Source organism: Oryctolagus cuniculus, chromosome 7, assembly GCF_051225735.1.
Source record: "Oryctolagus cuniculus isolate XC-2025 breed Fujian yellow rabbit chromosome 7, ASM5122573v1, whole genome shotgun sequence".
Classification (NCBI taxonomy): Eukaryota; Metazoa; Chordata; class Mammalia; order Lagomorpha; family Leporidae; genus Oryctolagus; species Oryctolagus cuniculus.
The window spans coordinates 21,910,210-21,924,793 of NC_142873.1; the positions used below are offsets into that span (position 1 = coordinate 21,910,210).

Here is a 14,584-nt window from a genome sequence, read left to right on the forward strand (position 1 = left end):
GGAGAGCCTGTGTCTCCTGAGATGGGAAACAGAATTCACCGTATCTGCTGGCATTTACAGCCAGCGCCCTGCAAGAGTCGTTGACATGAAGTACACAGATTCTCACCCCTTCCCTCAGCTGGGGGCTGCTCGTTAGCTGAATCCAAGAGTATCACGTACAGAAGGCAGCTCCGACCAGAAGAGCACGCACGCAAAATCCCGTTTAAATAATCAAAAGGATCCTTTATTTTAAGTGTAGATAGTACCATGATTCATCAAAATAATTTATAAGTTAACCGCTTCTTAAATACTGTCTCATAAATGATGCCTTCTGAAAAGTAATATGGATTCAATCAGTCTTTAAATTATCTACTTAGAACATATTAAGAATATTCTAAAGAATTAACTACGACTTATAAAGTGTTCTAAGAAAGGAAATCATGACAAGTCCCTAATCAGATAGAAACTCATTCCATTGTTACAGGTATTAAAATGAGCGGAAATTGCCTCCAACAAGAATGCCCATGTCCTGGGTTTGTCCTTCTGTGTAAACTCAGCTCTACAGAGTTTCAGCTGTGTTCTGGGTTACTGTATCATCGAGGAAGTTCTAAAAGCAGCTCAGAAACGACCTGAACGCCCGGGGCCTGCGTCCTCTTCCCCGGCCTCCGACAAGAGGACAGGTCGCCCCTGCAGGTGGCGCCATGCAGCTTCCTCCACGGCCCAAGAATCACCTTTCCGGCCCTGGCGTCGGCCTTAACCTTCCAAATGCCACTGCTGCGAGGGGGAGCCGTCACAGATGGCCATGGCCACGGAGCCCCGCTCCCCCAGCGGATCCGTCACTCTCAGGCACTGGCCGACAGACACCTGGTACAGCCGGTTATTTTTCTGGCAGGGAGAAAAGACGTAGCAGTGAAGAAACATCACCCCCATGTCTCGGCTTTTACTGAAAACCCACACAGGCCCAACACAGGAAGGGACGCCCAGGAGAGGGGGGGGGGCCGCCTTACCCCGAACGCCCACTGCTGGGAGCCGCCCGAGCCGTGGCACTTCATGAGTCGCGGCGGGTCCGACGAGCGGGTCTCTGACACGTCTAGACACAGCAGGTTATGGAGAACCAACTCATGCTCTTCGTTGTAAAACCAGACCTAGGAAAAACGCAACCAAGGGCCGCTTAGGGACTGAAACCACTTCAGAGTTGTGGGGAAAAAAGGGATGTGTTGTGTTGGTCTTCGAGCAGGACAGACCGCTCGATGTCCTAGCACGCACGGAGGCAGACTGCAGGTCTCACCTGCGTGGAATGAACTCACCCCGAGAAACAGGGGGCCGCTTGGAGGAACCTAAGCAGCAGCTGAACCTGCGGGGGACATTTCCTTAACGGGGCTAACTGATCACGGCATTTTCAATCTTCCAATTCCCGGCCTTCCCAGCACCCAGGCTACGCAAGAACGGGAGGCGCCCAGTGGCTCGCCCTGAGAGTCACACGGTCCGCCTGTGCCGTCACCGCAGCCTGCAGGCCCGGTACGTGGGGGACGAGATGCCAAATGCTCCCCCAGACTTGACTCCACGCCTTGTGTTCAGGAACACAGGCCAGAATGGCACACGCGGAAACTTCGTCTCCACCACGCATCACCACTACATCCGAATGAATGCAATTTCTCTTGTTCTCCCCTCATCTCACCGAGTCGCAGGAAAATGTAAAAGGCCTTGTGTGGTGCTGCCGCTGTAGGCCCATGAGGGAGCCCCGGGCACAGGCAGCTCCTGGGCACTGGCAACGCGAGCGGCATGGCTAACTTTGATTAGGCAGCCGTATCTGGCTAGCAGCTCTGGGAGTAACAACGCCATGCGCCAACCCTGGTATGTTTAGGACGCTACACTTCCATCCCCCCAGGGAGCCGGAGGACGCCAGCTGTCTCACCGCAGTGGCGCCTGCACCACTGACACGCCACCCCGCTTCTCATCGGCGTCCAGACTGCCTGCTTTCCTCCCAGAAATGGCACAGAGTTCGCCTAAGCCATGTTTTCAACATGTGTCAATTTCAGATTGTGTTTTATTTGTAGGAGTGGTCACACTTTTTGGTAAATGGAATATTTACTTTGACATTTCACAGAAAGTCACGTGTTTCTTTTTTCTCTTGAGTAGCAGAATCCACCGCTACAATGGCGAGGTTAGGTCACTGCTGCTTTATCGGACACAATCACTTCGAAATTGCAGTGCCACACTGAAATAAGTTCTTTGCTTATTTTTACAGCCATTGCAATATAGCTTAAAACACATTCACATAACATGTAGTTAACTTCTATGAATAAAATGAACAGAAATTCTGGTGGATTTCTGTGCATAAGCCACCGAAAATCAGGAAAATCTGAATTCAGAGAAAACTCTACAGGAGATATTTGAATCCATCTAGTCTGGATTTAGGCTTGCTTCTTCTACCAACTCATATGGTTTCTAAGTAAGTCATTCTTTCCACGTATATTGGAGTTATCACTGGTCTAAACAACTGAAGTGCTACTATGAAAATGAACAAAGAGGAAAAAATCGACCAGAGACAAAGGTCGCCACTGAAGGTGATCTTTGAGGTCAATCCCGACAAGTCAGAAATTCCATCTTTGACTGTGGGCAGCATTCCTTCCAGAGCCCGTCTCCCGAGGACCGGCATCACTCACCTGATCTGGGTCCCCGTAGTCACAGGCCTTCAGCACTACGAGGCCTCCCTTCTGACTGGGCCGGCCCTGGGCCACCAGACACTTGTTGGTCTGGAAATGATAGAGCTGTAAAAGGAGAGAGAGCTTCTGATGACAGTGTGCTCCGGCAGCCCACGTGGAGGGTGCCGCGGAGCGCTTGAGACAAAGGTTCCGGATGAGACAGGAAGATGCTCTTCTAGAGGCCTGAATCCCCAGAGTTGTAGAGGGCAATAAGCAGTTCTTACCCCCGAGCCCCAGCCTCAGTGTGTGGCACATCCCGTTACACACCGCGAGGCTACCAAGCAGTTCACCAACCAGATGCCGGCAGTGTCAACTGGAAATTCCAGCCAAGTAAACAAGTTTACTAATCCGCTACAGGGACAAAGGAAACTGAAATATTGTATATTGTCCCTCCCCTATAGAAACTTAAAACTGAATGGGGGTGGGGGGTGGGGGAGGCAGGCATTTAATGTAGTGCTTGGGATGCCCGCATTCAAGTCCCTGCTAATTCTCTGCTAATTCTCACCCTGACAGGCAGCGGCGACCTCAAGTCCCTGGGTCCCTGCCACCCACATGGGAGACTGGATTGAGCTCCCAGCTCCAGGCAGTGACAGGCACTGGGGAGTGAACCGCGGATGAGAGATCGCTCTGCCTTTCAAATAAATGAATGAAATAGAACAAAAGTTATTAAAAAAAACAACAACAACAACAACACAGGAACCAACATAATATACACGCTAAACTGGAAATTCTGAAAGTGTAATAAGTAACAAAAGTAATCAGTAACAAAGTATTTCAAGTATAAGGATATACACTGCTATCTCTAACCACCCTGATAACTGTTTTTTCTCACTCTTATAAAACACAGAGACCAGAGGGAGAAAGCTCTATGCTTATTTCCAGCCACTGAAGGACAGCTGGCATTGTGAATGAGGCTATCAGAAGTAGCTCCCTTGTGCCATAAAACAGGGGAGATGACAATGACAGGTGTCAAGCCTTAACTTCCAGAAGGCCAGCTACAAAAAAACACTGATTTTATGGCTAGACACTTCACTTTTAAGTGTAGTCACACAACTATGAAAAAAAGATTTATTTATTTGAGAGGCAGAGGTACAGAGAGAGGGATGTCTTTCATCCACTGGTTCACTCCCTAAATGACCCCAACGGCCAGAGCTGGGCCGATCCGAAGCCAGGAGCCTCTTCCCGGTCTCTCACACAGGTGCAGGGGCCCAAGGACTTGGGCCATCCTCTACGGCTTTCCCAGGCCATAGGAGAGTGCCGGATGGGAAGAGGAGCAGCTGGAAGCTTAGCCTGCTACGCTACAGCGCCGCCTCCTGTGAGTTCTGATGAAACCCTAGGACAGGACTGCGTTCTTACCCTGCCACGCCGGAGCACTTTGGGACGCTTTGGGCCTCTGTTGAAGAAGACGGGCTGCTGGGCTTTGGCATTGGGCCCAGGAACCTGCATCTCTGGGTAAATGTTATCCAAATACCACTTAAACGACTGACAACCCAGCTTCTTCCTCAGCTCAACACGCTCACTGATGTTTCCGTAACTTTTGGTCTTCAGATCAGGTCTCAAAGAGAAATACTGCTCCTGAATGAAAAAAAAAAGTTTCTGGTTAAAAATGCAATGATAGCTGCGGTGTAAAGAACTAAAAATAGCAGGTTGTGAACAAAGGTATTTTTCATGCAAGTCCATCAGTAACCGAGTAAGACATAAGTTATAAGACACATCCCGGGGCTGGCAGTGTGGCACAGCACATTAAGCTGGCACCCGGTATGAACACTGATTTGAGTTGCAGCTGCTCTACTTCCAATCCAGCTCCCTGCTAATGCACCTGGGAAAGCAGCAGAGGCCAGCCGATGGGCGTGGGCCCCTGCAGGCCTGGCTTTGGCCTGGCCCAGCACTGGCTGTTGCAGTCATCGCAAAAGTGGACCAGCAGATGAAGAGCTTTGTCTCTCCCTCTCTGTAACTCTGCCTTTCAAATAAGTCCTTAGAAAGAAAAGACACATCCCAATTCCAGAAATGGAAAAATGTATAAAGCTGATCTTAAAAATCAATGAAACAGGCTATACCAGAAGACTGAAATGCTGGCATCCCATGTGGGGCGCCAGTTCGAGCCCCAGCTGCTCCACTTCCAGTCTAGCTCCCTGTCAATGGCCTGGGGAAAGCAGCAGCAGACAGCCCAACTACTTGGGCCCTGCCACCCACGTGGGAGACCCCAATGGAGTACGAGTCTCCTGGCTTCGGTCTGGTCCAGCTCTACTACCAGCTCGTGGTAGTAGATCTCAGTTTTTCAAAATTCTAATTTTCACAGCCAGCATCGTGAGCAGTGGTTAAGACTCCACTTTGAATACCAGCAACCACATAAGAGGGCCAGTCTGAGTCCCAGCTTCTACACTTCTGATCAGGCTCCCTGCTGCTGCACCTGGGAAGGTAGCGGAAGACGGCCCAGGTGCTAGGGTCCCTGCTGCCCTAGGGGAGACCTGGATGGAATTCCTGGCTTCTGGCTTCAGCCTGGCTGAGCCCTGGCCATTGTGGCCATCTGGGGAATAAAAGAGCACATGGAAGATCTCTCTCTCTGCTTTGAAATAACTGTCTTAAAATTCAAGCTCTCCAAGTGAAAATTAGAATTTTTAATAGAAAATTTTTATCATTTGCAATAATATTATCAAGTATTTTCATTTTCATCACTTGGCCCCTTTCTGAGAATGCACCAAATACCCAAGTATGAATGACTATGGCTTACACATTCATTCTTTTATATGAGCAGAATGTTCCTAGAGAAGAGGGCAAACTCAGCTCACACTCAAACAACCGCACAAGTGCTGTTCCTTAAACCAATCACTGCCCTTCACTATGCAGCCAAAGCGCTCTCTGTGAGCACACATACACACAATACCAAAGACATCAAGATTTCATAAAAGCACCTTTTCTATTTCATCAATCTGAAACCAGGTTTTTCTTTTTTAAATTAGATAGAGATCTTCTACTCAACTTCCCAAATGGCAGCAACAGCCAGGGCATGGCTAGGCCAGCCCAAAGCCAGGAGCTTCTGGGTGTCCCATGTGGGCACAAGGGTCCAAGAACTCGGGCCATTTTCCTCTTCTCTCCCAGGTGTATTAGCAGGGAGCGGGACTGGAAGTGGAGCACCATATGGGCTGCCAGCACTGCAAGTGGCAGCTTAACCCGTTACACCCCGACAACAACCCCAGCTTTTCTCACTTCCACGTGGGCAGTACTGGATAATGCGATGACGATTGGTACAGCTGGTGCCAGTACCTCGACTGATGAGGGCAGCAGCCATTTCACTCCACTGTCCCACACCATCAGAGCAGTGTCAGCACGCTCCACGTGGTGAATACCACATTATCTCTCTGACTGCGAAGGCGGGTTTGCCCGGGAAGACCTCCTGCATGGGTGGCCAGGACCACGTTTTGGGAACTGCGTTAGAGACTGGAGATTACATGGCGCTGGGCCTCAGGGAGCTCAGACTGCTGGAGGGCAGAAGACTTGCACTCGATGCCAGTGCTCGGGTCCCCACTTCCACTCCCCAGACAGACATGCACTCCGATGCCAGTGCTCGGGTCCCCACTTCCACTCCCCAACAGACATGCACTCCGATGCCAGTGCTCGGGTCCCCACTTCCACTCCCCAGACAGGCTTGCACTCTGATACCAGTGCTCGGGTCCCCACTTCCACTCCCCAACAGACATGCACTCGATGCCAGTGCTCGGGTCCCCACTTCCACTCCCCAACAGACATGCACTCGATGCCAGTGCTCGGGTCCCCACTTCCACTCCCCAGACAGGCTTGCACTCTGATACCAGTGCTACAAACAGTTGCTTTGGTCTCATCATTCCCACAGAACATACTGTCTGCCTCCAACAGCATTTGCCTCACAGAATTGAAAATTACTACGCATTCTCTTACTCATCGTTTTCCCCCAAAACTTAGCGCAGAGCCTGGTACACAGTAAGTACTCAGTAATTATTTTGTTTTTAAGCTGATACGAAGACTCACAGCAGCGTTTTCCCTAACAGCCAAGTGGGAACAACCCCAATGTCTGTCGGGTGAGCAGTGGATCCATACGGCGTGGCCATCCTGCAGTGGACCGATACTCAGCAACAGGAAGAAGTGAGATGCCTGGTACCACATGGCTGAACCTGACAACATCTGTTCCATCAAAGCAGCCGGGCACCAGACACCACCTACTGCGTGATTCCAGAAACAGCCAGTCCACTGCACAGGCGGGAGAAGGTCAGTGACTGGGGTTGGGGGAGCGAGGATGGCAAGGCTATGGGGAGGGCACGGAGTTTCTTTCTGGGGAAAATTGCTCTGTGAATTACAGCTCAGTAAAGCTGGTACAAACGAGATACGGATCTCTGCCTAAGGCAGGAGAGGAAGCGGGAAGAAGTGTCCGTGTGCGGGGTCTGAAGGGAAGCAGTCCCAGTGGAGCACAGCGAGCAGAGGAAGGAACTCACGCTCTGCGCCAGTCACAAGGCATGGGAGTAAAGAACCCCAAGACAGAGAATTCCTGCCAGCGTTGGCTGCCTGAGCAGAGTCAGATCAGAACCAAAAATGAGCGAAATACTGGTTGAAAGGACAAAAAAGAAACCCAACAAAAATATCCGGGAGTGACAAGCAGTCACTGGCCTGTCATTCATTGCTCGTTGCAAGAGATTTAATCTCACCTTGTATTCATCCAACCAGACGTGGGCCAGCCTCAGAGAGTTGTGTGTCATGGTGTCTTGGCCTTCAGGAGATCCGTAGGGTCGCCTCTTCCGGAAAATGTGTCCTACTCTAGAGCAAGGGATGATGAAGAGTTTACCTCCACACATCCAGATCTGGCCAGAAGCAAAATATGGATTAACAGATGCCTCACGTGCTGTGAAATCAGTGTAAGGATGGTCATGAAACTACTCTTTATTAAGAAACAGGCGGGAAACTCTGCAAGCTGCTTTATCTCAGTAGACTATGCTCCCGCGTCCACTGGTTCTCTCTCCAGATATTCAAAATGGCCCCATCGGGCAATCCACGTCTCCCCGGAGGCAGCAGGGACCCAACCACTGAGACCATCACCTGCTGCTACTCTGGTGTGCGTCAGTAGGCAGCTGGAATTGGGAGCACAGCCAGGACTGAAACTGGGCAGCTGAAATGCTCGGCCAAATCCTACCCCAGTTAATTAACTGTGTCCCACAAAAATTAACCCGTCTAAAAAGGCAAGACTCAACTATCGCTATCTGTCATGCCTTTCAATCTCAAAATTCTGAAGACCACAGAGGAGAGACTGTCTTTCTGAAGCACTGCAGTTAATATGGTATTGATAACTGGACCGGGAGACGGGGGCAGCGCATGGGCCGTTTGCGTGGGAGGGAGATCTCAGCGCCCCCCCCCCACTTTTTCCAAAGACTCCTACCCTCCACAGTCCCCTGGGCCACTGCCCCACCCATACTGCCATCCTTCCAACCTCAGCAGCTGGAGAAGAAAAGAGAACGAAAGGCGAACTTCTGCCTCAGACGGAAGCCGCTGCCTCTGTACAGGATGCACTAAGCTATACTTGGGTGAAGGCACAATTCAGCATTGAACTGAGCTACTTCTGACCGTTACATGGGGAGCTATTAGTAATTCTTCCAGAACAGATGTGAACCAGGATGCTCTTAATCTAACAGTTATCAATAAAGTCAACAGACTGACAGCGAAAAAACAAAACTAGATTAAATGTACATCAAGGCTTCCTGAGGTGATATCCACCTATTCATTCCAACCAAACTTTAAAATATGCTTTTGGCATTTTGAATGGCTGTTACCCATCACAATTACGGCAAAGTGGCGTTCACTAAGCACCATTTGTCAACAAAGATAATCAGAGAATTATATTCCACTCCCCAGAAATACTTGGGCACACAAAAACATCAAATTACCCGGAATGATATTTCCAGGTTTTCTCCTCCCCAGATGTCCATGCCGCTGTCATACTGTCCAAGTTCATTGAAATAGAGTCTGTTCATGGCAAATAACCCTCCAGCCATCGTAGGTGACCTAGAAAAGCAACACAACTATGTATTATTCTATACAGTCAATGAGCCCAGAGTGGCTTTGCTTTGGAACATCACAAATGAACAAGATTAACTGTTACAAGACATTTTATCTAGTACCACAGAATGAGCTGGGCCACATAACTGGTTGATATGCTGGGTTTGTGACATACGAAGGTTACTTTCTAAGTATCAGAAGCACTTTTCTTATTGTAATTACATTTGACAGAAACCTGAAATGAATTACCTAATTCCTTCTGACATTCCTACAGAGACACTGGGATACACACAGGACTCTGGAGTTGGGCGTGTAGTGCAGTGGGTTAGGGGGCTGTCTGCCACACCAGCTTCCCACAGCAGAGTGCTAGTTCCAGTCTTGGCTGCTCTGCTTCCGATCCAGCTTCCTGCTACTGTGCCCAGGAAGGCAGTGCAAGATGGCTCAAGTACTTGGGTCCCTGCTACTCATGTGGGAGACCCAGATGCAGTTCGTTGCAGCCATTTGGGAAGTAAACCAGCGAATGGATCCTCTAACACCCTGCCTTTCAAATAAATAAATACATCTTAAGAAAAAAAAAAAACACCTGGACTCCAGGGCCTGCCAGGGAGAGACCTGACAAATCTTGCACATTCATGGGTGGACCTAAAAGTGTCCAAGCCGTGGCTCTCCAGTGGGATGGCCTGATCTCTCCAGCAGACATTTCATAGCATTTGGAGCATTTTTAGTTGTCCTGACTTGGGTGTGTGTGTGTTGGTGGGTGGGGGCAGTGTTGTCACTGCAACTGTTGTGACTCCAGGGGTTCTGCTTAAATAAACTAAGCATAGGAAAACCCTTGTAACAAAGAATTATCTGGCTTAAAATGCCAGCAGTGCCAAGGCTGCGAAGCCCTGAGTCAGAGTGAGAGGAGCTGCGGCAGGCTGGGTCTCACAGGGACCCATCTGCCTTCCGGAGAGGACAGTACCAGGGAACCACTGCATGACGGGCGTAGTCCAGCACTAGACAAAAATAACCAGGCACTCAGGAAAAGAAAGCCCCCTGAAAGAAAAATGCCAGAAAACTACAAGAGAAACAGATGTGCAATGTTCCAAATGTGGAATTCTCAGAGACTTTAAAGTAACCGACCACTATGTACAAAGATACAAAAGACAAGATTGGAATGTGGCAGAGAATTACATTACTATCAAAAAGGAAACCATGTTAATACATATCTGAAATGCACTTCTGAAACATAAGATGGGGCCGATGTTGTGGCATAGTGGGTTAACCCACCGCCTACAGGGCCAGCATTCCGTATGAGTGCTGGTTCAAGTCTCAGCTGCTCCACTTCCAATCCAGCTCCCTGATAATGTGCCTGGAAAGGAAGCAGAAGATGGCCCAAGTACTTGGGCCCCTGTACCCACTTGGGAGACTCAGATGGAGTTCCAGGCTCCTGGCTTTGGCTTGGCCTAGCCCTGGCCATTGCAACCATCTGGGAAGTGCACCAGTGGATAGAAGATTGCGGTCTCTCTCTGCCTTTCAAACAAATAAATAAATCTCTAAAAAAAAAAAAAAAAAAAGACAAAGAAATTTAAGCAGCCAATTAAAATTTATCTTGAAAGGAAGCAAAACTAAGACTGATGCTACTTTTTTTTTTTTTTTTGAGAGGCAGAGTGGACAGTGAGAGAGAGAGACAGAGAGAAAGGTCTTCCTTTGCCGTTGGTTCACCCTCCAATGGCCGCCGCGGCCAGCGCGCTGCGACCGGCGCACCACGCTGATCCGATGGCAGGAGCCAGGAGTCAGGTGCTTTTCCTGGTCTCCCATGGGGTGCAGGGCCCAAGCACCTGGGCCATCCTCCACTGCACTCCCTGGCCACAGCAGAGAGCTGGCCTGGAAGAGGGGCAACCGGGACAGAATCCGGCGCCCCGACCGGGACTAGAACCCGGTGTGCCGGCGCCACAAGGCGGAGGATTAGCCTAGTGAGCCGCGGCGCCGGCCCCTGATGCTACCTTCTTATCTGAACTAGAAGCTACAAAGTTCTTGAATGATGCTCTAACCCCTGAAAGGAAGCAACGGACAACTCCAAATTTCATACTGAGTAAAAATCTTCAAAACACTAGCGCCACAGGGATACTTCCAGGAAGAGAGGAGCAGTCAGCGCAAGTCCAGCTAGATGAACCCTGCAGTGTTCTGCAGTCAGAATGAGCGCAGTCCCGGACGGAGGCTTGCGGGTGCTCAAGGAAGAGTGGCATAAAAGGGTAAATGGCACGGGGGCAGGGGTGGAGCACTCCAGGGGTGGGGCCGTCTCCCTACAGACTAGGCAAGGACCAAACCACCTTCGTGGGAGCTGGGGAGCCAGACCGCAGTCTGGGGTTGGAACAGTAAGGAAATACTGACTAAAGCAGGAGGAGTTGCCTGTGACGCCCCTCCCTCAGCTCTGAGCAGTGCAGCTGGAGAGACTCTGTCTGCGGCTCGTGGGGGCGGGGGGCGGGGGCGGGAATGAAGTCCAGGCCTTAGACTTGAAACCTAGCACCAGGCTTGCTACCGTGAAACCCTGTGCCACACAGGCCCCACACACTGAGCTCGGGACCCTGCTTGGCCAGGCAGGCAATGACGGCCTTCAGCTCTCCTCCACCTGGGGCGGACAGTGACGGGGAAGATTTCAACCAGAGGGGGCAGGGCAGGACACAGCGCTCAGGGCTCTTCAGAGCGAGGTCCAGCACGGGAGACCAGAAGTCCCTATGCCCAGGCCAGTCCTCATATAATGGGCTTCCAGACCGGCCCTGGCATCAGGCACAGACCTGTACCTGGCAGGATGGACTGGTATGTCAGCCTGCACCTCCCTGCCTCATACGGGGCTGGCACGCTTCTGTGGAACAGCACAGGGCCCTGTGGCTGCTGCAAGACTCAGGTGCGACCCAGGGAGTGCCTTCAGCTCCCCTCCCTCAGCCTTGGGCAGACAGCAAGGAGCGACACGTCAGCCTCGGGAGGGCAGGAAACAACGTGAGCAAAGGACTGCCCGGGACCTCAGCAGCAGGCTGACTGAACACCAGGCCAGTGCCTGTGGATGGAGGCCCTGGACCTGCTCCACAGCCAAGCAGAGACCAGTGGCCCAGTGTACTGGACTTACATCCACAGCAGCACCTGTGGCCACCTCGGCAGCGTGAGCCTTGCGCCCTGGGTGTGGTCAGCACTGCCGCAGTGGGGGCCACCGACTGCCCTCCCCATTCCTCCCGAGCCCCAGCCAGCGCAACATGGCCAGCAGTTATCTGCTCGGGAAATGAAAGCTGTTTGGGTGCTAAGACACTGCATATCACCTGGGGCTGATGCCACAGGGATCCCCCACCCCCTTGCCACCACAGAGGAGCTACACATGCCACAGGTTTCTGCCAGACTTTAAGCTGGCACCTCTGCCATCTCAGCTATGCCCCTCCCACCATGGGGACCCACGCAACCCCTCCAGAACTTTAGGCTGAACTCCACCTCACAGGCTGCCGCTGAGACCCATGCACCCCCACCCCTGCTGGTACTGAGTGGGGCTGTCCACGCCCCTGCTGCTGTTGGTTACAGAAGATACAAGGAGATACATTACAGCATGCAACGGGATCCAAAGCCAAAGTAGCAAACTGATACCCAAAGACTCATCTTCACGAAAAAGCCTTTTATCCAGAAAGCCACCCTTAAACGCAAGGCGGGGAGAGGGCCAGACATGCAAATATCAACACAGGGACACAGAGGTGTGTAGAAGCAAGGCTTTCTGGCACCTCTGAAGGAGGACAATAATGCTTTCCTAACAGATTTGAACAAAGCTTGACAAGATGCTTGATAAATAATTCAAACAAGATCATAAGGTACACAAAAAGAACTGTGAATACAGGAAGTTAAACAGAAGTAGGGAAAAATGCATGATAGAAATGAGAAATTTGCAGAGAGAGATCTTGAAAAAGAATCAAATAGGGGCCAGCGCTGTGGCCCTGGCCTGAAGCGCCGGCATCCCATAAGGGCACCAGTTTGAGTCCCAGCTGCTCCTCTTCCAATCCAGCTCCCTGCTATGGCCTGGGAAAGCAGCAGAGGATGGCCCAAGTCCTTGGGCCCTGCACCCTTGTGGGAGACCTGGAAGAAGCTCCTGGCTCCTGGCTTCGGATCAGTGCAGCTCCAGCCATTGTGGCCATCTGGGGAGTGAACCAGCAGATGAAGACCTTTCTCTGTCTCTCTCTCTCATGCCTGTAACTCTAGCTCTCATACAAAATAATAAAATTTTTTTTTTAAATAATCAAACAGAGGCCAGCGCCGCGGCTCACTAGGCTAATCCTCCGCCTTGTGGCACCGGCACACCGGGTTCTAGTCCCAGTCGGGGTGCCGGGTTCTGTCCCGGTTGCCCCTCTTCCAGGCCAGCTCTCTGCTGTGGCCAGGGAGTGCAGTGGAGGATGGCCCAAGTGCTTGGGCCCTGCACCCCATGGGAGACCAGGATAAGTACCTGGCTCCTGCCATCCGATCAGCGCAGTGCCCCAGCCGCAGCGCGCTGGCCACGGCGGCCATTGGAGGGTGAACCAACGGCAAAAGGAAGACCTTTCTCTCTGTCTCTCTCACTGTCCACTCTGCCTGTCAAAAATAAAAAAATAAAATAAAATAAATTGTAGCATTATTCCCAATAGCCAAAATATGGTCTCAGTCTAAGCATTTATCAAAGGATGAACTGATAAACAAAGTGTGATATACATGAGTGTACTTCAAAAATTCATGGATGGGGGGCAGGTGTTTAGTCTATCAGTTAAAATGCTGCTTAAGATGCTCGCCTCCCACATTACAGTGCCTGGGTTACCCAGTTCTGGCAAATGCAGACCCTGGGAGGGAGAGGTGATGGCTCAAGTTACTGGGTTCCAGCCACCCACATGGGAGACCTGGATTGAGTTCCCAGTTCCCTCCCAGCTTTGCTCACCCCTCACCAGATGCTACAGGCATTTGGGGACTGAACTAGCAAACAGAAACTCTCTTGCTCTCTTTTTGCCTCTCAAGTAAGTTTTTAAGAGTGGAGGAGACTGGCGCCGTGGCTCAATAGGCTAATCCTCCGCCGGTGGGGAGCCAGATTCTGTCCCAGTTGCCCCTCTTCCAGGCCAGCTCTCTGCTATGGCCCGGGAGTGCAGTGGAGGATGGCCCAAGTGCTTGGGCCCTGCACCCCACGGGAGACCAGGAGAAGCACCTGGCTCCTGGCTTCGGATCAGTGTGGTGCGCCGGCCGCGGTGGCCACTGGAGGGTGAACCAATGGAAAAGGAAGACCTTTCTCTCTGTCCCTCTCTCTCATTGTCCACTCTGCCTGTCAAAAAAAAAAAAATAATAAATTAAAAAAAAAAAAGAAGAGTGGAGGAGGTAGAATGTGCGGATAACACCTACATGACCACTGGTTTCACAGAAGATGTCTTATAAAGTTTAGGATACACCTACATCAATGACTGCATATAACTTGGAGGGAGCCTTGCACTGTCTAGGCAAGGACCAATTTGATGACACTTGGATCAGTCAAGAACAGAACCACCACTCAAAGAAGAGCACCTAAGAACATGTAACTTCTAAACAGTACCACTATTTTCTGCTTAGAAGACAAAGTTTCTCAGACTGGTTTAAAAACAAAGTTTACATAAAAGCAGCTATATGAGAGACATATCTACATAAAAGACCACAGACAGACTGACAGTGAAAGAAAAGTAACCAAGTCCTTGGGCCCCTGCACCCGGGCGGGAGACCACCCGGAAGAAGCTCCTGGCTCCGGATCGGCCCAGCTCTGGCTATCACGGCCATCTGGGGAGTGAACCAGCGGATGGAAGACTTCTTTCTTTTTTTCTCTCTCTCTCTGCCGCTCTGTAAATCTGCCTTTCAAATAAATACATAAATCTTAGGAAAAAAAAAAA

The 14,584-nt window shown here is 50.8% G+C and overlaps 1 protein-coding gene across 10 annotated transcripts in view; it reads right to left on the reverse strand.

Annotated features, from left to right (window-relative positions):
• Positions 1-201: 201 nt before the first annotated feature.
• GALNT11 (polypeptide N-acetylgalactosaminyltransferase 11) overlaps positions 202-14,584 on the reverse strand; it is a 58,205-nt gene continuing 43,822 nt past the window's right edge. For 7 of the 10 annotated variants that reach the window (XM_008263911.5, XM_070077292.2, XM_089299505.1 and 4 more), the window contains 6 exons: positions 8,591-8,708; positions 7,361-7,513; positions 4,041-4,259; positions 2,646-2,750; positions 987-1,124; positions 202-864 (listed from right to left, as the gene is read on the reverse strand). In XM_008263911.5, the coding sequence (XP_008262133.3) occupies positions 733-864; positions 987-1,124; positions 2,646-2,750; positions 4,041-4,259; positions 7,361-7,513; positions 8,591-8,708 (865 nt within the window). In that variant the 3' untranslated portion in view covers positions 202-732. The remainder of the gene's footprint in view (positions 865-986; positions 1,125-2,645; positions 2,751-4,040; positions 4,260-7,360; positions 7,514-8,590; positions 8,709-14,584) is intronic. The other 3 variants (XR_007923808.3, XR_016210384.1, XR_011390304.2) reach the window with 1 other exon arrangement.